Raw genomic sequence first — 22,352 nt, 5'->3', positions numbered from 1 at the left:
TGTGCAGCAGCAACATTTTTTTCACATCTGCTCTTTGAAGTTAAATGTTGGCACTGTGGGTGAGGAATGGCAACTTACACCAAGCGCCAAAAGAGAAAAAAAAAAAAAAAACTACGGCCAAACATTCCACTCCAATGATTCAAAGAAGTCACAGATCTTGGTACTTGAGACAATACTGTAAATGCATCAAATGTCGACATTTTGTAACACCACAGAAGTTGATTCAACAGCTCCACATCAGTTGTATAGTTAAGAGAATAAACTGGAGGAGACTTCAGGTAAATACAACATAATGTGAAATTTAATGAAGTCAAGCACCTTTTTGATTAATGAGTGAACTGCACAGGCACGTAGAAGTGTTACTATTCCAGGTTCCAGCTGCTAATACTGCTGAATTACACACAGAGCGAGCAAATGGTTGCCTGCTGAATATCGGAAATAAACACAATCCCCTCTTCAGCTACTAAGGGCAATGGTGCAGTTCTTTTTTTTCCTTTTCAATTTTACACAGCTTTTAATGTCATAAAAGAACAGGGTGGGTTGTATTTGAATAGTTTGATATTTTGTAAAATATACTGATTCGCTTCTGGAGGAGCGTTAGGGAAGAGTCCACTTTCATTTCTGTCCTTTAACAAATAACTTAAAAGGCTACTGCTAGCTGCCGGCTAGCTTAGCTTAGCATAAAGAGTGGCAACAGAGGGGAACAGCTAGCATGGCTCTGTTCAACTAACGTCTGCCTAGCAGCATCTCTGAGCACACAAATTAACACGTTTTTGTATTTAATATGTAGAAAAACTGTGTGTAAAAATGCTTATTCAACATTTACAGGCTGGGTTTGGGCCTGACCAGTTGCCAGGAAAACAGGCGAAATTGGCATTTCTATGGAATTGGCGGGGTTTTTTCCAACGTATTTTGATTAACAAATAAGAAACGTGTTTATTAGTGAGCTTCAGACAGAGCCAGGCAAACTGCTTTCCACCACCCCCCCCCCCCCCCCCCCCCCCCGTTTCCAGTCTTTATGCTAAGCTAAGCTAACAGGCTGCTGGTTGTAGCCTCATATTTACCAAAAAGATACGAGAGTGGCGAGAATCTACTTATCTAACTGCCAGAAAGCAAACAAAATGTCAAACTATTCCTTTAAATACATTTCTTCATCTTTATCTGGGGACACATGAACATCCGACGTCCGCTGATAGACGTTACTCTAATAAGCACGGTTAACTTAATAACACAAACACCCATCTTCAGATATAAGCAGTACACCGGTTTGGTCAGACAACAGACTGGGTTTAAAATCAAACTGATGTGACTTTAATTGATGGATATGGAAAAAGCTGGCACTTGAGTAAAGTGAGCAAACTTTCTGTCTTTTCTTTTTTTTTGTCACATTGACTAGTTTTCAGTTCACAGCTCAGAGTCTGTGGATAAATGGCACAAAAGAGGAAGTAACACTTAGATCTATACGTTATCCACATACATCAGCAAATCACCCCTCATCCCCCCCCCCCCCCCCCCCCCCCCCACCCCACTGATATGCAATACATATCACATCCTACACGCCTCAAAGATATTCTCATTCTAGAAACTATAACCGTTAATTTTTTAACATTCTCTCAAAATGGATTCATTAATGCAAAGCCAGGTAGAAGCAGCTAAAACATTTAAAGAACGTAAAAAGGTAAGTAGAATCACGGTAGGCCATAGAGGGGTTTCATTGACAGCCGATTGAACCTAAATAAATACTACAGTGGTAGTGTGCGGTGGTAGTAGTAGAAAGCAGAATTGTATAAAAAGCTTTAAGAAGCAGTATGGAGCTGCATGTGTTTGCGTGGTTTTCTGTAAGCATGCTTTTTAGTGTTCACTAGAATGTGCTTCTATTGGGAAAAGAAAAATAATTAGCAATCTCTCTTATTGATCAGTGTGTAAAAAGGAATAGTAAGAAGAAAACGATGACTGTAGTCGATGCTAGTATTACCTTCTATTGTGAATGGTATCGTAAGGCAGAATGGAGACACAATAGTGCCACATCTCACAGGAGCACAAACCCTCCTTTATCTAGCCCGTGTGGGTCAAATATTTATATTCAGAGATAGGCACCTGAGACAGCCGATGGATAGGTCCAACTCACATACATTGTTTGTTTTTTTAAGTTTTTGTTTTTTAATTAAGCCTTCAGAGGAACCAAAATAATGGAAGATGTGTGATGAGAAAATACTCAAAATCAGAGACAGCACTTCTATGGGTAAATAAGTCACATGTGTTCAATGGTTTACATTTGTACTACAGTTTGTGAGTGCATGTCTAGCTCTCTACTAAAGTGTACATTTCTGTCTACCAAGTGTACTTTCTTCACAAGCAATATTTAACAGTTCATAACATGTTTTTGGTGATGAAAAAAAAAAAAGTGTTAAAACCCTTTAAAAAAAAAAACCTTTTTTTAAACTTTTCTTTTTTTTTTACAGGCTTGTGGTGGCACTGGTGTGATTTTGGAGCAGCGAACATGATTACAGTTCCATGCAGTCACTCAGTTCACACCTTGTTGACGACGAAGAGGACTCATTGATCCTTCGCTTTGAGAGAGAAAAAAAGAAGATAAAAATGACACGGCGAGCTCTGACAGACATCTTTTCTCTAGTCCTCAGAGTCACTGCTGTCTTTTACGGTCCTTTAAATATCCTCACGTTAACGACAGGCCGCTCTACCATTTGTCCGTACAGGCCTCAGCACCATTACATGCTCACAGGTAGAAAACGGTTTCTGCTCGAGAAGAGCGCATCTCTCTCTCTCTCTCTCTCTCGCTCTCTCTCTGCGATGCCCTTCTCTCCATCAGTGTCATTTGTACGGGCAACTCGAGATGCTCATCTCAACTCTACGGAAAAGTAGATTCTATAGGCTACAGCTGACGGGTGATATTATGATGCAAAACCTCCATTTAGGCTTGGGTTATCGATCATATCACACAGCTGTTTTTGCATGGCATGAATGTGGTTTTCAGATATTCAGCATGTCGAGGATTTGAAACCACAATCCATGTGAGTAGAGGCCAAGGCAGGGCCTCCAGTTAAATAAAGATTTCTATCTTAGCCTGAAATTCACCAGTTTGTACTTTGGAGCTAAACCTGAATCCAGACTAAAAACAGCAGTTGTTGGTTTTGAAGCACACTCTCTAATCACTATCACAGCAGTGTGGTGGTTTCCTTCCAAACGAAAAGACTGTGGTGAGGAATGCCAGGGGTCGTGTCGTCATTCACATGAATTTGCAGATACAGGATGCATTAATTACGCTTGCTGCCTGTACAATAACACACACACACACACACACACACACACACACACACACACACACACACACACACACACACACACACACACACACACACACACACACACACACACACACACACACACACACACACACACACACACACACACACACACACACACACACACACACACACACACACACGTACAGTTGAGGAAAGTGAGTTTAGCTGGGCCAAAGTATATTTTTGGGAAATTGTTTTTGTTTGCTTGTTAAATCCTCTTTTGTTGCTGGACAAGTGGGCTTGATTTAACCGCAAGTACCAGAAATATGATCAAATGAAAGGAGGCTTTTAGGTTAAATGATGACACTTTGCCGCGTCTAAATTGTCTGACACTCAATCTGGTACTCACACAGGATAAAATACACGTTTCTGGCAAGTAGTAATGTGAATATGTACATTAGAAATAAACCATAAACCCCGCCCAAAATCATAAAAAAAGGGTGGGACATAAACTACAAAAATATATACATACACATTATATATGCATATATTATGCATATATACACACATAATGCTATACATATATACTGTCTTTATATATACATTTACATATTACACAGCAACGCTCATCTTGTTTGTTGTTTGACACAGTAGAAGATTCTCTTTCTCGCCCCCTAGAAGAGAATTGGTACTGGGGCAATATCTTTTTTTTTTTTTCCTTCAGTTTTTCTAACTCATCTCTTTCTTTAATTTTTATTGATTGGACAACTCTAATGAAAGGTTCTTATTTATGTTTCTGTGTAATGGCCGGGTAATAAAATACGTCACTTGGACAGGTAGAAAGAGTTGGTACTATCTCACGGGTGGGCGGGTCACCAGCAGAGAGGAGAACTCGGGGTGAGTTGAGAGGATTTCGGTTGACAGTGCACCCCTCAGGTCCAGCCCAGCAGATGAGTTAGGATATGTGGTGGGTGGGGTTGCGGGGGAGCAAGTTGGGAGGGCAGTGATTGAGTACAACAAGGAAGAGGTCTGTTTAGTTCCAGATCCGCAGGAAACTGTCCCAGGAGCCGGTGGCCACAGCCATGCCGTCTTCTGTCACCCCTAAGCAGCTCACTCTGTTGTCGTGGCCAGCCAACACACCTGGAGGTCAGAGAAAACAAATCGGAATCAAATGGTTGGTCACTTTAAATATGCCAGTCCCTAATATTTGAGAATGTGCAGCTCTCGTCACTGAACAATAAAACAAGAGTGGGCTCATCTGCTATTAATAACATTTTTTAAAATGAATGCTAAAATGAAGTGACCAGACTTCAGGCATCATTTACCTGCACGTTCGCCTTTCAGAGTGTCCCAGACGTTGCAGTTGAAGTCATCGTAGCCGGCCAGGAGCAGTCGGCCACTCTTGGAGAAGGACACGGAGGTGATGCCGCAGATGATGTTGTCATGGCTGTACATCATCAGCTCCTGGTCGGCACGCAGGTCAAACAGCCTGCAGGTGGCATCGTCTGAGCCTGTGCCAAAGGCATTCCCGTTGGGGAAAAACTGCGGGAGGAAAAACAAAAAAAATAGACTCTAAATCAAGCAGTCAGGACAGCGTCGTTAAATCATCACATTATGATTACTTTTGCAGGGCCGGGGCTTCTGGGGAGAAGTTTTTCTTTATAGAGGCACCTTGTTTATAGAGCATACACCTAAGATAGTGACCTGCTTTAAATGAGCACTTTGGAGTGTAATACTGCAGAGGTAGGACGATGATGACCAATAAATGGACTAATAAAATATATGAATGTTGTCACACATCCACCGATTTAGATTGCCACAGTAAAAATGTTAGAAAGCAATAATAATCGGGCTTGTTGGACCAACAAAACAAACACAAAAAAGATTATTATTATGAATTGGCTTTGCACAGGAATAATGGCCTTTTATATTTCTGGTAGCAGTAACAGCAAGACGTTCTGGGTGGTGAGCGCCTTCTAGTGAAACGGATAAAGAGAAATCTGCTACTTGGAAAAGCTCAAAACAGTTAAGTGAACAAAAATGAATCATTAATAAGAACTCTGAGAAATAAATATGAGACTTCAAAAATGCACAGTTAGATTTTCAATTTTTTTTTTCCCAAAGAAGCGACATTGAATCATAAATCAGCAGTCCTCGAGCCATTCAATCAATGTTTACTGAGGTGAGATTCCTCCTAGAAGCCCCGACAGGTTTTTATTTTAAATCTCACCTGCACAACTTGTTGTGTTTCTGCTGCTTTGTTTTATTGTGCAAACAAATAAATCTCTTTACACTCTTCCTGCACAGTGCATGTGTGTGTGTGTGTGTGTGTGTGTGTGTGTGAGACTGAAGTTCCAGTACTCACGGTGACGGCGTTGATGTCGGACACGTGGCCGGTGAAGGACTGCCTGCACATGCCATCACGTATGTCCCACAGCTTGGAGGTGGCGTCACAAGCTCCTGACACAAAGGTCTTGAAGTCCGGGCTGAGAGACAAACTCATCACATCCCCTGTGTGGCCGCTGAAGACGGTGGCCTGCTGGCCTGTCTCTATGTCCCACAATGCACTACAAGAAAAGGAGGTAGTGGTTAGGTGTGTCCACTGAGACAATACATTTTTTGTTACTTCATGTGATGAAGCATCTTCAGTCTACTGTGTTGCTTGATAATACGAATATTTATATCTTGTCAATATATTTAAATTCTGTAAGCTGTGCAGGTGAGAGCAGAGGGTCGTTGCTCACCAGGTGGTGTCTCCGGAGCTGGTCAGTATCTGGTTGTCATCCAAGAAACGACAGCAGGACAAGTAACCTGGAGGCAAACAGCTTCAACATCAGATAAGGAGACCTCTGTCCTGTCTAGTCAGGCACTCTACTCGTTAACTACTCGCATGCTGGACTGCCACATCTGAATGTTTACAGCTGTGCTAGTCCTCCTTCACAGTGTTGCCGTATACAAGTTTTAACCAGTAGTGGTATCTTTTCCTCCAACCTTAATTCATATCCTGTGACTTGAAATAAAAACCAGTTAAGAAATGGGCATGTTCATCCAGCATTGCAGCCCTGTGGTAGAACGCACTCAAGTCCCTAAACCTTCATGGATGTGCAGGCTCTAGAGGGGATCTAGTACATTAGTGAAACTACTATTAAGGCAATTTCTGACCATGATAAAATAGTACTAATAGGACGAATTAAATCCACTGTGAGCAAAGTTCTACTCTATGTCACGCTTGCATTGCGGGGAAAGACAAAACCCAAACACAGATCTCGGCAAGTGAAATGTGAAATTAACACTTCAAGAACATATTTGCGCCAAGAGACATACATATAAATAAGCCTGTGAAAAACACACGAGATCCATTGGAAAATAACAGCGCGTGTAGCTCATTGAACCAGCCAACTGTGCACAATATCTGAAATTACAGTTTGGGAAAAAATGTAACTAGCTATTTAGTATAGAAATAAAAATGCTCAGGGTTACTGGTTCTGTTGAGTCCAGCCAACGATATGCTTTTATCCATATTATTTATTGCCTACCTGTGTGTCCGGGTAGCTCACGGGTGACACGCACGTTGCCCTCTCGGGTCTTCAGGCTGTATATGGAGCAGATGTTGTCCAGGCCTCCGCAGGCCACATAGTTCCCAGAGGGGGCGTAGGCGCACGTCATCACCCAGGAAGAACGCAGCGGGATAGCATGCATCTGAGGACGAGGAGAGTCAGGAAGCATTTATTTACTAAATACAATAAAAGTAGTAATGTTGAGCTTTAAAAAGGTCAATTAATGGGTTTCAATCCAAAATGATGATGATACTCTTCAGCTGACAAAAAATCCTGCCACTTCATCTCGGTACTTTAGAAAAATCAAAGGATGCCTTCTTCCATTTGTCTGGGTGGCACGGTTGCAAAAGATGACAATAACCAACATGGTAACATCATTGTATCATGATACAATAATATGATATTAACTTAATATTGCGTGCAAGAGGACAGCACAAAACAGCCTGCGGTGGTTTGTTGCTCCGCTTATCTTCATATAGTTTAAGTAGTAGAGGTTCAGATGGCGGTGAGGTTTTATGAAAAATAAATAAAAAGGCAAGAGAGCGATATTCTTGGTGTTTTGGAAAGCGGGCATTGAACTGATTCTTATCACATTTCCGTGTTTACTTTCACTCTTTAACCAGCCAGATTAATCAAATTAATACATAAAGAACCTCCAGGCAGCCACATAGCTGTCATTTGGATGTCGGCTTGTCACATTTCCCAACATATTTACAACAGTATTGTGTTCAAGAGAGCCAGTGCATAAATTACAGCCTGTACTCTAAAAGTAACATCTGGACAGCTATCGGCTTGTCAAAGAATCTCTCCAAGAGGAGGTTAAGTGGTGTCTGACAGGAGCAGCACATTACTCAGAGCTTCTAAATGTACTTTACCTGTTTTTGTACATATTACACATCCTATCACCGATTATCAATAATCTCACCTTATTTGTCGTGTAGCTGTCCCAGATGATTAGCTTTCCATCTTGCGAGGCACTGACAAGTAACCTGGAAAAAGAAAAGTTAAGAACAGCATGACGTCTGGCACACATTTAAAAAAACAAAAAAAACACAAGGTACATGCACCTTGGTCATTACAAGCAATGAGAGCCAGCAGCCACCTAACAGAATACTGTGCTATACCGTCTGAATAAGTATACGGTGCTCTGTCAAAAAGCATTCAGCGTGAGCTCTCTACTCTTCTCTACCAGTGTCCATTTCCCTCCATGTTCCTTCTTCCTCCCCCTCCTAGAGGAAGTCTCCTCATACAGGGAAGCCACTTTTAATGTCCCATGCCATGTAATATTCATTACCCCAGTTATGTAAAAGTCCTACTGTCGAGTGGGAGGTTGAAGCCTGAGGAGTTGGGAAAGCACTAGAAAGAAGCTGGGGTGGGGCAGCAAGAAGGGACAGCATAACAGGAATGCAGAGAGGACGGTGGAAGTAGAAATAGTCGGTGCAGAATTAGAGTTATAGGTGGTACAGATGCCAAAACAGCTGGAGCCCCTCCCTCCCTCCCCTCCCTGACTTGGTGGGTGTCCCTGCCGATCCAGGGACAGGAAGTGGTTTGACGGTGCTATGCTACAATCAGGAGGAGAGCCATCTCGCTAAAATGTCAGTGGCTGTATACAAAATAAACACAGGCCTCCTGCAGGGTCACCCAGAGGGTGCCGAGTGGGTGCACACACACACACACACACTTAACAGAACAATCACGTAACGTAACAGCCTGTGCATTATCCGCTGCAGGAAACACCAGTAGGTTTTACTGGTGAAAAAAACGTAAAACTAAATTTGCTTGAACACATTAGTGTGTGATCGAGGATTTCTAAAAATCACCAAAATGTGACCATAAAAACAAAACTACTTTTTGTCTATGCCATCCTCCAGCTCATTTTCTATGAATAAAGACCAGTGCACTGCATGCATAATATTGGGAAAATAGGATTCTTGGTGCTCACAATTGCAGCAAACGGTTAAAAAAGCAGTTTGTAAGTTCTAAATTTAGTGACAAGTCAATGCGAGCTGGCACATTTGCAGTCCAATCTGGACGAGAGGATTCATTGTGATCATCATAACATTTGCGGGAAAAAAAAGAAGAAAAAAAAAGGTTGAGATCTTACAAACTGCATCTTTAAGTAAATATTAAATAAGCTATGATGGCTGACTGTCTCTGTGCCCAGCTAATATCATTACTGTGCTCAAAGTGAGGGCGTAAAACAGTGCTAGCACTAAGACACATGTACAGTAGTAGTGGAGGTGACAGTAGTGACAGTCAATTATGGTGGTATTAGTCATATTAGTAGAATAGTAGCAGTGGTAGTAGTGGTAGTAGTAGTGGTACTGGTAGTAGTAAAGCCCCACACCTGGGACTGCCGTCACTGCCCCAGTGCATTGCATTGGGAGACAGATGGACAGAGAGAAAGATAAGGGTGACACAGACATGTTAAACACAGAAATAATAATACCAGTCATGTACAAAGTTGAGAACCCCTCCATCTTTTGGCACACTGCCTCGATATCGACATTCAAGTTGGTGGTATTGCAACCATGTGAGAAATTAAACGTTAAGTACATTTTCCAAAAAGAAGAGATGAAGCCAGACGGGCGATTTTATTGTATGAGTCCTGCACTGTGGCTGAAGGTGTGTCTATGTTTGCCTGGACCTGAAACCCGCATGCTGTCTGCTGGTGGCACTTTATTGCCGATGCCTGTCATACCGTACGTACATCTTGAAAGTTATAGCTGTAGTGCTAACAGTCGCAATGCTGAAACTGGCAGTCTAGAAACTCAACAGTCTCTTAGCAGTGACAGAAATGACCTTCAAAAGTTCACACAATCCTGATAAAATTAGAAAACTAAATGGACTAAACGGTGGTGATCATAGTTAACCTCCCTTTGTGTACATTTTCTGTGACTCTTGTCCCCTGAGGGCCACCGTAGGTTAATTCATAGGATCTACATAGAATTGTGCTTCAGTGTCTACAGGGATTAAAAAAAGACTATTTTGAATGAAAACGACCAAGCAAGTAACCTCCACACAGACAATAGAAAACAAACCTACACCAGCCACGGCATTAACATTATATACTATGCTGAACAACATCTAAAAGGAAGTTGACAATAAACAATACAAATTTTAAAAAATCGTTAAAACGGTTAATTGCCTATCCTGCTCTTAACTGATAATTGGGTTGTCTGTAGAATTACTACTCTACCTGGAGTCGCTCCCCCAGTGCATTGCATAGATCTTGGCCAGGTGGCCCCTGAGAGTGCGTCGCGTTCGCATCTGTATCCGGCCCACTGAGTCCAGACCAGCTGTGATCTGCCAAAACACAGGAAGAAGCGTCAGCAGTGTCACTCGAGGCCCGCACACAGTTATCATCAACACATCCCCCCCCCCCCCCCCACGGGACGCTAGCTGAGGCAGCAAAAACAGACAAACGTCGCTCAACAATGGACCATGGCAAAGAATAGTAAAGCTTATATTAGTGCATAATGTCTGTCGAGTATTAATATGGATTGTGTGTCTAAATAAAAGATAGGCTGAGGAATTTCTAATGCCCATTTTAAAACTTGAACCTTGATTAGCCATTGACGTACACTGAAGGTAGTCAGTACATTTTTGTTTGTAGCTGCATTTTTTTGAAGGTATTCATTCACAAGTCTTTCCTAGCTTCAGTGCTGTCCACATGTGGCTTAAACTACGACAGAATAGAACAGACTACATTACTAGTTAATGGGCCAAGGCTTAATGAATCTAGTCGGCTCACCCGAGCGTTGTGCCTTGTGAAAATTTGCAACCTCAATTTGTTATACAGATGCGTTTCATATTCTTAATGGTTTGGGCCATTTAGAGAAACATTACATGTCTTGAACACTCCCTCCTTGAGTAAAATACACCGCTGAATGTACACACAATATTCTACATGTGGAGAGGAAGTCTTACCTGTGACAGAGTGGAGTCACTACAGGCTTTCCTGGCATCCTGCAAGACAACAAAAACCATAATAATCATGTTGACCAGCTAAGCGTAACGCATGTAACCACTGCACAGACAAACGCACGGAAATAAAGTAACAAAAAGACAAACTTTTTGCAAGAATGACTTCTAAATAAGTGTCCAAACAAGTGCCATGAGTTGTTGCTCATCACGGAAACGGAATATCCCAATGATCACAGAATGGTCACACAGCAGCAAAGTGACATTTATCGATCAGTTCCCACAATGTATTTTGCACGAGAATGGAGGTGGCTGATTGACAAGTTATATGTCGAGTGCGTCACTGTCTCATCTGAAACAGTGGCACCCATGTGATGTACACAAGTGAACCACACACACACACGCGCACAAATACGTAAATGTAAACAAACATGCACAAAATAGTGTGTCGTCGTACCCGGATCTGATTGCGTAGTTGCTCGGCTTCCTGCCGCAACTGTTCCAGCTCGCTCATTGTCCTTCTGTGATTTGTTCAGGCCACACTCCGCTCCAAATACTGACAAGGGCTGGGAAAACACACGTGCCTGCACACACACACACACACACGCGCACACACACACACACACACGCACGCGCACACACACACACACGCACGCGCACACACACACACACACACACACACACTCACTCACACACCCACGCTTTACCAGCCGACACCTGCAAAGACAGAGAGACAGAAATACTATGAGTTCAACAGGCAGACGGAGAGAGAAGGATGGTAAGTCCTCCATCAGACAAACATAGGTATCCTGTATGGGTTTCAGACCAAAGGAGGATGCTGCAAAGGGTGGGGCTGGGTGGGGGCCTGGAGGGTGGCCTGGCTCTTCAAACACCCCCAGTCTGGTTCAAAAGGCCATCTGAGCCCGGCTCTGACCTTTCCCGACTCAATCAGCCTTTTGTGTTGTTCGTTGCGCCGTTTGCTCGGCCCGCCCCAAAGTGCCCCGAACTTGTGTGTGTGTGTGTGTGTGTGTGTGTGTGTGTGTGTGTGTGTGTGTGTGTGTGTGTGTGTGTGTGTGTGTGTGTGTGTGTGTGTGTGTGTGTGTGTGTGTGTGTGTGTGTGTGTGTGTGTGTGTGAGAGAGAGGACAATGGGCAGATTTGGATGATTTATTTGACAATATGTCCAAATATTGTAAAGTATGTGTATATATTCATCTGTGGGTGGGTATAAATTATGTGAGCATGTATTTAAATGCGTGTCTCGGTTAGGTATGTCAGATCTGTTTGAGCGCCGTTTGAGTACACACACACACACATGCGCGTGCACGCTCAACGTGCGAGTTGCCACTTCCTTTACCTTGGGGAGCCTGAATGTGGGTCACAAAGCACTTAGACACTCCTCAGAAATGTTTGGACCACCCCTCCCCAACCCCCTCTGCTCATTTTCCAAGCTGTTTTACAGTCTGCTGTCCAGAAGTCTACCCCTCCGAGATTACATTTTCAGTTCCATTTTCTATAATTCAACAATTACGCCGAGTCCAGCCCTTCCTCTCCACAGGAAATCATGTTAATGTTAAGAGGACGTCGTTTGTGCTTTATCTTCCTTTTTTGCAGAGGCTTTAAAACCATTGGCCCCAGTCACTTATTCACCACATGAGAAAACCCCATTCGTTTTTACAAATGGCATATAAGTAACTAAGACGATGATTTGATGGCCACGCTGCTACAATTGCCTTATAAAGACACTGTGAATGTGTGGAGAGCTACTCTTTTACATTCTCGGGTTCACTTTGTTTGGCCATAAAGCCTCTGCTCTGCAAACACAAGAGAGGAGGCTTTGGACCGCTCATCGAGGACTCTTGTCTCAGCCAAGGAGGTCTTTGACAGTAACGAGGCATCGAGGGGGCAGCGAGCGTTGCAATGCTTTCAGCTGCCTGGGAGTGACGTCACTCTCTCCTCCCGGCTGACGCAACCCCCCTGAAGAGAGGCTCTCAGCGTCAGCTCGCCTGTGATGTGGTGCTGCTCTATATGACTGCCGTGGATTCATTGTACTCTCCGCCTCTGCCACGTCACACAGAGCGCCTTGTGGACGACCAAAAACACCGGGTATAACCTTCTACGCCGCTAAATAGTTTTAAAAATCGATGTTTTCAGCCTGAGGCTTGTGTCAGGAACGAAAGCATACGGGAGAGAGATGAGGTGGAACATTACGCAGGTATGATGGAGATGACGATGAACAACGTCATCCCCAGCAGTTTGGATGAAACTGGCAGCTCTGATTTTAGGCACGCCATGGCAGTGACTTGCAGGAGGGCTTCATGAATCATCTTGTTTACATGTGGACAATACCTTTTAGTCATTTAGAAACTAAAACAGAACACTCGTTACTGCTAATGTAACCAACCACAGCCACATGGAAAAATGGTCCCTACAAAAAGGACGAGATAAAGTCTAACTTTAACAAATGTATAGACATAAAACTGTGTCTTTTCTGTTGTGTGACTGGAGTCATGCAGCCAACCAGCCGGGCCCACACAGGCCCAGAGCACGGCACAAGGATCAGGAGTGACAAAGGCAGAGCTGTGTGTTGGAGCGGCCCATTGTTTAGTACGAGGCTGCCAGCTACAGTAGATAGTGCCGCTTGGCACCACCGCAGTTGGGTCTCTGAGACTGGCCAGGGGAGGCTAGAATTGCTACAGCCCTTCTGACACCAAGCAACCGACCACCCATCTAACAAGTTCAGCCCCGTGCTGGAGCTCCCAGTAGGCAGTGTCCTAACTGGGACCAAACACCTGCCGTCTGCATAAGCCGTGTCGGTTCAAAAAGGTGAAACGGGCATATCGGTCCACACCTATAAGGCTTTGCGTATACGCATAGTTGTCGGACAAATATCAGACTCAGACTCTTCATATTCACATTACTGATGACTATTTATCAAAAATGTCATTATGAAAGTATTTAGTGAAAGCACCGATGGTCAACCATACATATTGAGATAGATAGATAGATAGATAGATAGATATGAGATTAGTTTACAGATGTTTGTCTATGCAAGCATTGTTTTTACATCTGGTTCAGCTTTCAATATGTCATTAGCTGCTGTTGCTGTTTTAATCCAGGTATAGAACCTTTCACTTTCACTTTTATACCACTCCGGGGGAAAGAGACACACAGAGATCTCCTTAACTTCTCCATAGTAAAGTCATTGTCGGGTACAAGTCGCTATAGTCTCTGGTTCCCAGAATGAAGCTTGGTCACAATATATTTGTTACAGGGCACACTGTGTGCGTGTGTCACAGCTGACTCAGTGACAGTATATGTTCAGCAGGAAACGTATACAACCAGAAGAGAGAGTCCAGGAGTGTTTGTATTCGTCAAAACTGGAGAAGATTCCCATCAGATCGTTACGCTTATCAGCATATTTTGTGTTCAACTTAAATGAGTCAATGAGACCTTCTGCTCCCTCGGGGGTCACATACAGTAGAAAGTCACATCTGCCTCAATCATCAACATATACTGGTGAACAGAGCAGCAGGAGGTGCAGTCAGTGCAGCTGCACCCAGAGCCACGGGGGCCCAACAACATGAAATGGTCAGGAAGTTAAGGAATTAACATTTTGAACAGGTCGAATCAAATTATTGCACGGTAGTCCACTGTGAGCACTTAACACCAGTGTTTACAGTAAGATTTTAATATCATCCAAATCTAATTCTAGAAAATTGGACACAACAGTATGTCTTTGAATATCGCGTTAGAATGGACAGAACATTTACTACATGTATGCACTTTCTGTACATATTAAGACATTTTGATGCCTTACAGTTGAATATTTTAGAGACCAAGTCTGTTCTCAATCGTTACCATGTGTTTAAAATCTACAGGCGTATGTCCAACTAATATTGAGATCTTTTTTTTAACTAAACATCAGCCTCTATACACAAGCTCATCGGCTTACCGCATTTTTATTTTATGAAATCTACCTTTCGAGGATACTGAATATGCTCAGTTATTGTCGTCAGATGATCAACTATAAATGTTATTAAACATCTTACAAAAAAAAAATAAGTCCCTACACCTACGCCTGATCTCACAGTTGCTGTCTGAGAGACAATCTCAGAAGTCATGAGAGTGTCTGTACCGGATCGGCAGGAAACTCTTTATGGCTCCGTGTGTGAAAGTGAACTCTTGAATGCTGCAAGACAGCTCCAGCCGGTGTAAACTTGTTCAGGTAACCCACCGACTATTTCAAACATTCGGAGAACGCAAGACATACCTGGTGAGAGGCCGCATGTCTTCCTTCTCGTCAGCTGATTGTTCGTATTACATCATTCATGCGTCATGAATTATGGAGGTAAAAGTTTTATTTTGCCTATGATGACATAGGGAACGCCGTGAATGAATGTTTGATGACCGTATGACCTACTTTGATCACAGGTTTGGCCCCACCTACACCAGACGGTTACAGAATTACACATACATGCAGTCACAAAACAACAGTTGACATCCTTAATCTGAAGTGAACCATGACCCTTTTGCGTGAAACGTGGAGATTTTCTGCTGGTGTATAATGGGTGCAGTTATAAAAACTGACGGCTGTTATTTTGCCGTTACCACGGGTTAGTTTCTCTGAGGTTTGGCGTACGTTTGGTAGCATACAGCTGTACAAATAGGAACATGTAGAGCTTGAAGATCCAGCAAATTAGGGCTGTGTGGTATAGTTGAAATCAGTATCAGAATATCAATACGTGGCAAACGTATGCAAAGTCACATAACCTATTCACTTGATGTCTAATGCAACGAGCTGTGTTGCACTTTTTGGCTCTCAATACTCTCAAAACAAACAAAAGTTTTGTTTGTTTACAATTCAAATTTGTTCTGATTTTGAGAAGAGAATTTTCCACAATACATGAACACGATACAACTCGAATGAAAGTTAATAAATTATGTGGATATACTGAATATTTTATCACCCACCCTTACGCCCTACACACAATATCATTATTGTGAGGACAATACATTGTCTTTCATTTTTCCAAGTAATGTTTTCAGTGTTGTCTTTTCCTGACTGTAGGGCCCAAACTCCCAAATCATCTATTTATCTGATGTTTTTTTTCTTTAATTTAATTTACCACTTATTTATAAAGATAGTGAATAAACCTGTCACAATTTCACAGAACCCACAGTGGCGTCTTCAAATGGCTTGTTTAGCCCATATATTTAATTTACCAGAGAAGATTTGGAATTTCAGCTGCATCATTAACATTTTTAATTAAAATTCACCTCATCAATACATTTTATGAGGATCAATGAATCGATGTATTGCTTCAACTTTACCTGACTCTAAAGCCTGTATTACAGTTAAATTATAACTTGATTTGACCATTCTAAATTAACAGTGTAGGTTATACATTTATATTTAAAATAATATTTGTAGTCAATCACAATACAATCCATCTTTGAGTTTAATAGGTCACTATGTGAGAGAGCACCATACTAAAGTACTAGGTATGTACTAAGTTAGTACATACCTAGTACTACTAACCATACCCAGATAAGCTGGAGATCGATAACATACATGATTAAAAACTGCAACTTCCTCGTGTTTATAATTCATCATTGAACAACCCACTGAGCGGATTTATGAATACGTGTTGACTGTCAACAGCAGAGACAGGAAACCATCAGCTACATCTTATGGAGAAAAGAAACACGGGACTGTAGGTGGTGAAATTACAATGTATCAACCATGTTTACGAAATGATCTTCGCCGAATACGTTTCCGATACGAGCGACACATTGCACGAGCCTCGCGCCCCGTCACGCTACCAGTTGCCACTCGGATGAAGGCGCACTGACATGTATATTTAATGGAAAAGGGAGAAGAAGAAAAAAGAAAGAGAAAAGCTGCGCAGGGTTTTTGTGCAACCACTAATGAGAACGCTGATATATACATAAAATAGGAACAGATATGTCCCCACTGGTGAGAGGTTTGGCCCCTGTAGTTCCGCGTAAGAGCCGTTTGACAGCCTGTAAAAAGGCCGCGTTTTGTACAGCAGTGAATTTTCAGATTTGCTTAAAGAGGGAGGGAGGGGGGGGGGGGGGGGGGGGGGGGGGGGGGGGAGAAAAACCCCAGCATTGAGGCAATAGTAGCCTGGGAACAGTTATGTCAAGAGCTACATTGTTGCTTACAGAACAGACAGCATTTTAGACCCGCGGGCATTCTCTGTATCTCATCCCCAATATTAAACACACTGAATCCTCCGTGCGTAAAGCAGGAAATCGCATAAAAACGCCTCCAAAAATATCAAGACAAGACTACACGTCCTTACCTGAAACAGGATTTTTTTTTTTTTTTTTTGGCTCAGTCTGTTCCTTTTCAATCCGAGTCACACCGATCCGTTTTCACACGACAACCATGGTCCCAGCTGTGAGAGAAATCGCAAGGGCAGGTGTGTTAATTTTAAGACAATTTTAATCGGTTTAAAAGGAGCATAAGCGAACGCGACTCGGGTCAGATTAGACTAAAATCTTTTCACCAAGTAAGCTAATCACCACACCCATGAAAGTGGGAACATGGCAACAGCCTACGCTGAGGGGTGCGTGGCGGTCGATAGATCCATCATTTGCATTTTCTAACAAATATAACGCGTTATAGAATACCAGTCACTTTATAAATCTCTTTATAGTGAAGCTAGTACTACAAAATAATCGGTCATTCCGTTTCTTTTCAGCGTGGAAACATTTCTGAATGGTTGTGTAACCTGCTGGTGGAATGGTACGGTCCGTCAGCCCCCTCAACAAAAAGGAACCGAATGGGATACAGGAAACAAATTTCAGACCTGTAAAAGTCTGAAGTAGTAGAAGTGATTCAAGTGGACTTCACCCGTCACCTCAGATTTGCAAAGACGTCATTTAGTCAAAATGTACACTCGTTGATTTAGTCAAATACCAATGCAGTGAAAAAAATCAGGAGATTCGTGAATCTACTGTTATAGTGTTAGAAGCTGGAGGTGATCATTTTGCAAGTCAAAGTACAAAAAAGCCTGCCGCAATCAAACTGTATGTGCATGAAGATACAACATCAAAGGTGGTAGTAATGCAGCTATTCAAAAATAGCATGTCTCTGGTTTATGTAAATTGTTTATGGTTGGCAGGTCATTTAAATATGTCACCATGCCATTTTCATTAATTTCATTCTATAAACCAAACAACTGGTCAACCGTTTAGTCAATGAAGCAAATAATTGTTAGTGGCAGCCCTAAAATCCCAGAAAAAAAATAATACAGAGCTGCAAAAATGAGTCAATAAATCACATAGTTGATCATACACAGTTTATCAGCAACTCATTTGATAATAATTTACGTCATTTTGTTTGAAATCACTGGTTCCAATTTCTCAAATGTAAATATTTTCTGCTTTTCGTTGTCTTCTGGTAAACAGAATACCTTTGGTTTTTGGGCTGTTGATCGGACAAAACAAAACATTTGAAGATGTAACCATGGACTCTGGGAATAAAACCATGAATTAGGTTAATGAATTCATGAAATGCTTATCATAGATAATCTAAGTGCTACATCTTATGTACCAAGAGACATGAATACAAAGGGATTTACAACAGAAGCAGTTTCTTCTGTTGCTACACTATTGAAACTCAACTAATTTACAGTTTATCCAAAAACTCCAATACAGAAACGGTGAAGATCAACCACCCAAAATCCAAACTTAAAGGTGTAAGGTTTGGACTGTGCCAGGAGACATCCGTGCCAAGTCTCACCCCGGCACACCACGGGTTGGCCTGCAGTGGGCTCATTGAAAAGGACCTCTCCATTAGGACAGGATGAATTTTTAATGGGGCCAATGAAAGGGAGCTGTGGGATAGGCTTTTCCATATCTCTGCACGAGCCACAATCAATGGAGGGAAGATGAAAGTTGCCCAGCCCTTGGTTTCCTTTCGGAGTGGCATGTGGTCAGATTAAGTCTAATTGAATTCACTCACACAGCAGTAGTTTAGGTGTGTCAGACCAATTTCCCCCGAAACACATTATGAGGATTAGGATTAGCATGATAGCAGAAACACATGTTGTGGTTGGGTTGTCATCAGTGCAGCCTGGAAATTGGTAATTATTCAAATATAATACATTATTATATACAGCCATGTACAGTATGTGTTAATCATGTTTCTGGACAGTTCTCTAAACGAGAACTAGTTTATTAATTCCTCCACACTACCCTATGATTCACTGCGGCTGAATACCCTCACATACAAATTAGAGAAGTTGGATGATACACACCAAATCATCACCACAAATCTGAAAAGACGAGTCCTTGCATCCTCACAGTTATGACATCTGAACGGCTTTACTGTTGTTGTTAAATGTATAGCATGATGACCGATGATACACGAACGTGTGTTTGCCTTAACTTGTTTTAAAGATGACATAATCTTGGGTTTTAAATTAGAAAGTCAATTCATTACATATTCTTTCAGCCTATTTGGAATACTAATTGATTTACACATAAAAATAAAATAAAAAACTATATAAAAAGGTGTCAACTCCTCTGCTCTCTGCCTCTCAAAAATACTGAATTCATAAGACAGCTGAGAATCAGAGTCAAGGTGTCTAAATGCACATCCTTGGCCAATCAGGTCCCTTGGCCCATTGCTTGGCAACCAAAAGGAGAGGGAGGGAGCAAATTGACACTGTAAAAATAGCACATCGATAGCCTGGTGTCTGAAAAAAAAAAGAGAAAGACACACATGTTGGTGAGGCTATAAATAGCCTCCTGGACCAGGTATCGTGTACAGTATCTCAACTGTATTGTTGCCCATGAATGAGACATTTTTGCATTTGATGCAAATTCAGCATGGGTTGTGCAGTAATGTGCAGTAGCAGTCAGGCAGCTGAATGAAGCCATTTGAATGGGAGGGAGGTTTTAGGGCTCTATTATCACGTTATTACCGTGTATAGGAGCCTAAACACTAGGCTTTGTAGACAGCAGTTTTCTTCATCCTACTGTTTACCGCCTGATGTTTTGCATAGACGCAAAATCACAATGGCCTCGGCTGCAATGATACATTTAAATGTACTATAATAATCAACAATCTGTACGGACAAGTTTGCATGCAAGAGGGGATTTCGGGTTAAATGGCTTACATAAATAACTTGGACGACATGTGATCTTTTCATATTATCTCATAATTTCATCCGCATATTAAGCGGCATCGCAATGAGCTGGATCTTCACATATTATCTCGTCACTACAGTGTCACACTGTTAAAATGGGTCGTACACATGTGTCCTTTGTGTAACGGAGGAGTTTAGCGAAACGTGGCCAAAGATAGATCTATCGTGTCCAACTCAGTTTCCCAGGACTGCTCTAAAAATGAGCCCAATATGTGGGTGATCAAATCAAGTGGAGATAATGGGACGTCAGCTCCTCGATGCCTATTTTTATCCGCACGTTCCCAATTTTTTTGCCCACATGTGGTGATGCGCCCCGACGACCCCCCCCATGTAATACTTCCACTGTATCAAAGGCAATTAAAAGGTGTACCAACAGTAGAACCTTAAAAGGCTTTATCGGGGCTGTCTTATCCAACAGACATCTCCCGGGGAGGCTGGCCGTTGCCAGGGTAACCCTCACAAATGGCAACTGACGTCAAGAAGGTAGGAGAAATACCAGGGAGAGCCAGAGCTGTTATGCATAATGGATTATTGAAAAAAGGGCCCTCTTGAAGAGTGCAGTGACTTAAAATATGCGTGCCTCGCCACCACTCCCCCCCCCCCCCCTCTCCATCGCTGTCTCTCTCCATCTGTCTCTCTCTCTCTCTCTTTCTCTCTCCATCTCTCTCTCTCTCTCTTTCTCTCTCCATCTCTGTCTCTCTCTCTGTCTCTCTCTCTCTTTCTCTCTCCATCTCTGTCTCTCTCTCTCTGTGTGTGTGATGAGGAAAATAGATGTTGACAGTTTCAGGGTTTTACTTGCTGACTGGCACCGCATAGGCTTGACTGGCCCAATTGAAATGATCCATCCTGAGTCAAACACTGCTGATGAACTATCTATTTAAAGGGCACATTGTTCAGCGCTGTATCTAAACTTAAGAAAGAGAGATCATGCACGTTAGCTATTACTATACCCAGCAGATCCTGTTGTTGGTCACGTCACAAGGATCCACAGTGACATTCACGAGTAGCTCCTCAGAAGAGATCCCTTCACACCGTGTGTCGAGTCCAGAGCGGAACTATCAGCAGTTTACTCGGTCCCTGTGTCAGTTTCTTGTCCAATCTCAGTGCTGTTGTTGGCTCATGAGAGACTGTCACAGCTTGGTGAAGAGCCCTAATCGTCTCTGTGATAGTGCCTCTCATGTTGTGTTGGAGTCACGCTATTGGGGCATCTCAAATTCCTGTTTGTCTCACGTAGAGAATAGAATAAGATAAAATATTTCTCCACTATCGTGGAATGGTATACGGCACAAAAACATATAACAGAACACATGATGTATCGTGACTGACATGCATGTTATAAATTATGTTAAAATTCATGTGTGTGTGTCTATATTATATATATATATATATATTATATAATGTTAAAAAAGTAATTGCAATATTTAATGTTCATAAATCCTGTCACTGAAAGGCATCATGTTCTAAAGATGCAACATCGCAAATGTTTCATAAATCTGTATTATGCTCCGAATGAAAGCACCCTTGACTTGTAAAAATGTACATGAAAGATCCAATCCACACCAGAATGAGTAAGACAGAAGCTTATAGTTTTTTTTGTTTCAGGAGAAGCTGCAGAGGAAATGTGCAAAGAGAAGAAGTGAGAGTGTTTCAGTCCAGGGGAATCCCAAACACTTCTGTAAATGGGGGGTGGCAACAAGCAACATAAAGCATGAACTCCTATGCTCTGAGTTTCCAAAGAACTGAATCAAACAAGTTATGTATGGGAAAAATAATTAAAGGAAGCGAGGAACAACCCTGATGTGCTAATGCCACCCATTTTAAATGCCTCCCGTTCCAGCTGCATCACCACCAGACGATCATTAATTTATTAACACAATGATTTTGACTTGACATTTTGGTGCGCCGCAGGTTCAGAGCACAAGATAAGGTATTCCCTCCTGAAAAGCAAGCACAACACTTGATGCCAGAGCTCCGGATCGGTTGGACGAGCTCACAACGAGAATACCACGGTCACCACTGTTTCCTCTGTTACTGTAGTTCCACAGCGGTGGCTTATCTGTTAGTTTGGGCTCCACCCATCTCTGTTTTAGCTGAAATGATGCTCTCAGTGCAGATTTAAGATGTTCTTTTGATGCTTTGTTGGAATAAAAACATTATTCCATACTGTGAAAATATGCTTCTTTGTGCTTTACATGAACATTTTACCAAAATATACAGTTATTTTGCTGTGGCAGTGAATCACGAATGAATCCAGAGGAAACACCCGACAAGGTGCAAACTAATGCATAGCAAAAACTCGCAATTTATTCAAAATAATGAAAGCTTTTCTACCTTTCTCCAGTGCAGATGAGTAGCAGAGGAAGTGGGCGTTTTCTGCATACGTCCTAAATGGCATGGATTGTGAGTCGTACAGAGCGCTGTC

The 22,352-nt window shown here is 42.2% G+C and overlaps 1 protein-coding gene across 4 annotated transcripts; it reads right to left on the bottom strand.

The window, feature by feature from the left end:
- Positions 1-1,551: 1,551 nt before the first annotated feature.
- LOC306694935 (guanine nucleotide-binding protein subunit beta-4) lies at positions 1,552-22,352 on the bottom strand. Of its 4 annotated transcripts, none has more exons than XR_013767057.1 (11): positions 17,075-17,263; positions 11,205-11,464; positions 10,754-10,792; positions 10,023-10,129; positions 7,749-7,812; positions 6,803-6,965; positions 6,011-6,077; positions 5,632-5,833; positions 4,592-4,808; positions 3,417-4,406; positions 1,552-3,292 (listed from the first exon to the last, which is right to left on the bottom strand). XR_013767057.1 is itself a non-coding variant. In XM_079157991.1 (11 exons), the coding sequence occupies exons 3-11, from the start codon at positions 11,259-11,261 to the stop codon at positions 4,300-4,302; spliced, it is 1,023 nt and encodes a 340-aa protein (XP_079014117.1). In that variant the 5' UTR covers positions 11,262-11,464; positions 17,075-17,170; positions 22,262-22,352; the 3' UTR covers positions 1,552-4,299. The 4 variants fall into 4 exon arrangements, 2 of the variants coding, with proteins under 2 accessions (XP_079014117.1, XP_079014116.1); XR_013767058.1 differs by having other exon boundaries at positions 3,423-4,406; XM_079157991.1 differs by adding an exon at positions 22,262-22,352 and having other exon boundaries at positions 1,552-4,406; positions 17,075-17,170.

Source organism: Pholis gunnellus, assembly GCF_910591455.1.
Source record: "Pholis gunnellus genome assembly, chromosome: 4".
In the NCBI taxonomy this organism is placed as follows: Eukaryota; Metazoa; Chordata; class Actinopteri; order Perciformes; family Pholidae; genus Pholis; species Pholis gunnellus.
The sequence above is the reverse complement of the archived record's forward strand: the minus strand, read 5'-3'. Positions and strand labels throughout refer to the sequence as shown.

What these genes read in the sequence shown, in the direction of transcription:
- LOC306694935 (XM_079157991.1), bottom strand. Translation starts at nt 11,261, where the DNA reads ATGAGCGAGCTGGAACAGTTGCGGCAGGAAGCCGAGCAACTACGCAAT. An exon ending in GTGACTCCACTCTGTCACAG is followed by an intron (nt 10,130 to 10,753) that starts GTAAGACTTCCT and finishes GTGTTTTGGCAG; the next exon opens with ATCACAGCTGGTCTGGACTC. An exon ending in TCTGAAAGGCGAACGTGCAG is followed by an intron (nt 4,407 to 4,591) that starts GTAAATGATGCC and finishes TCTGACCTCCAG; the next exon opens with GTGTGTTGGCTGGCCACGAC.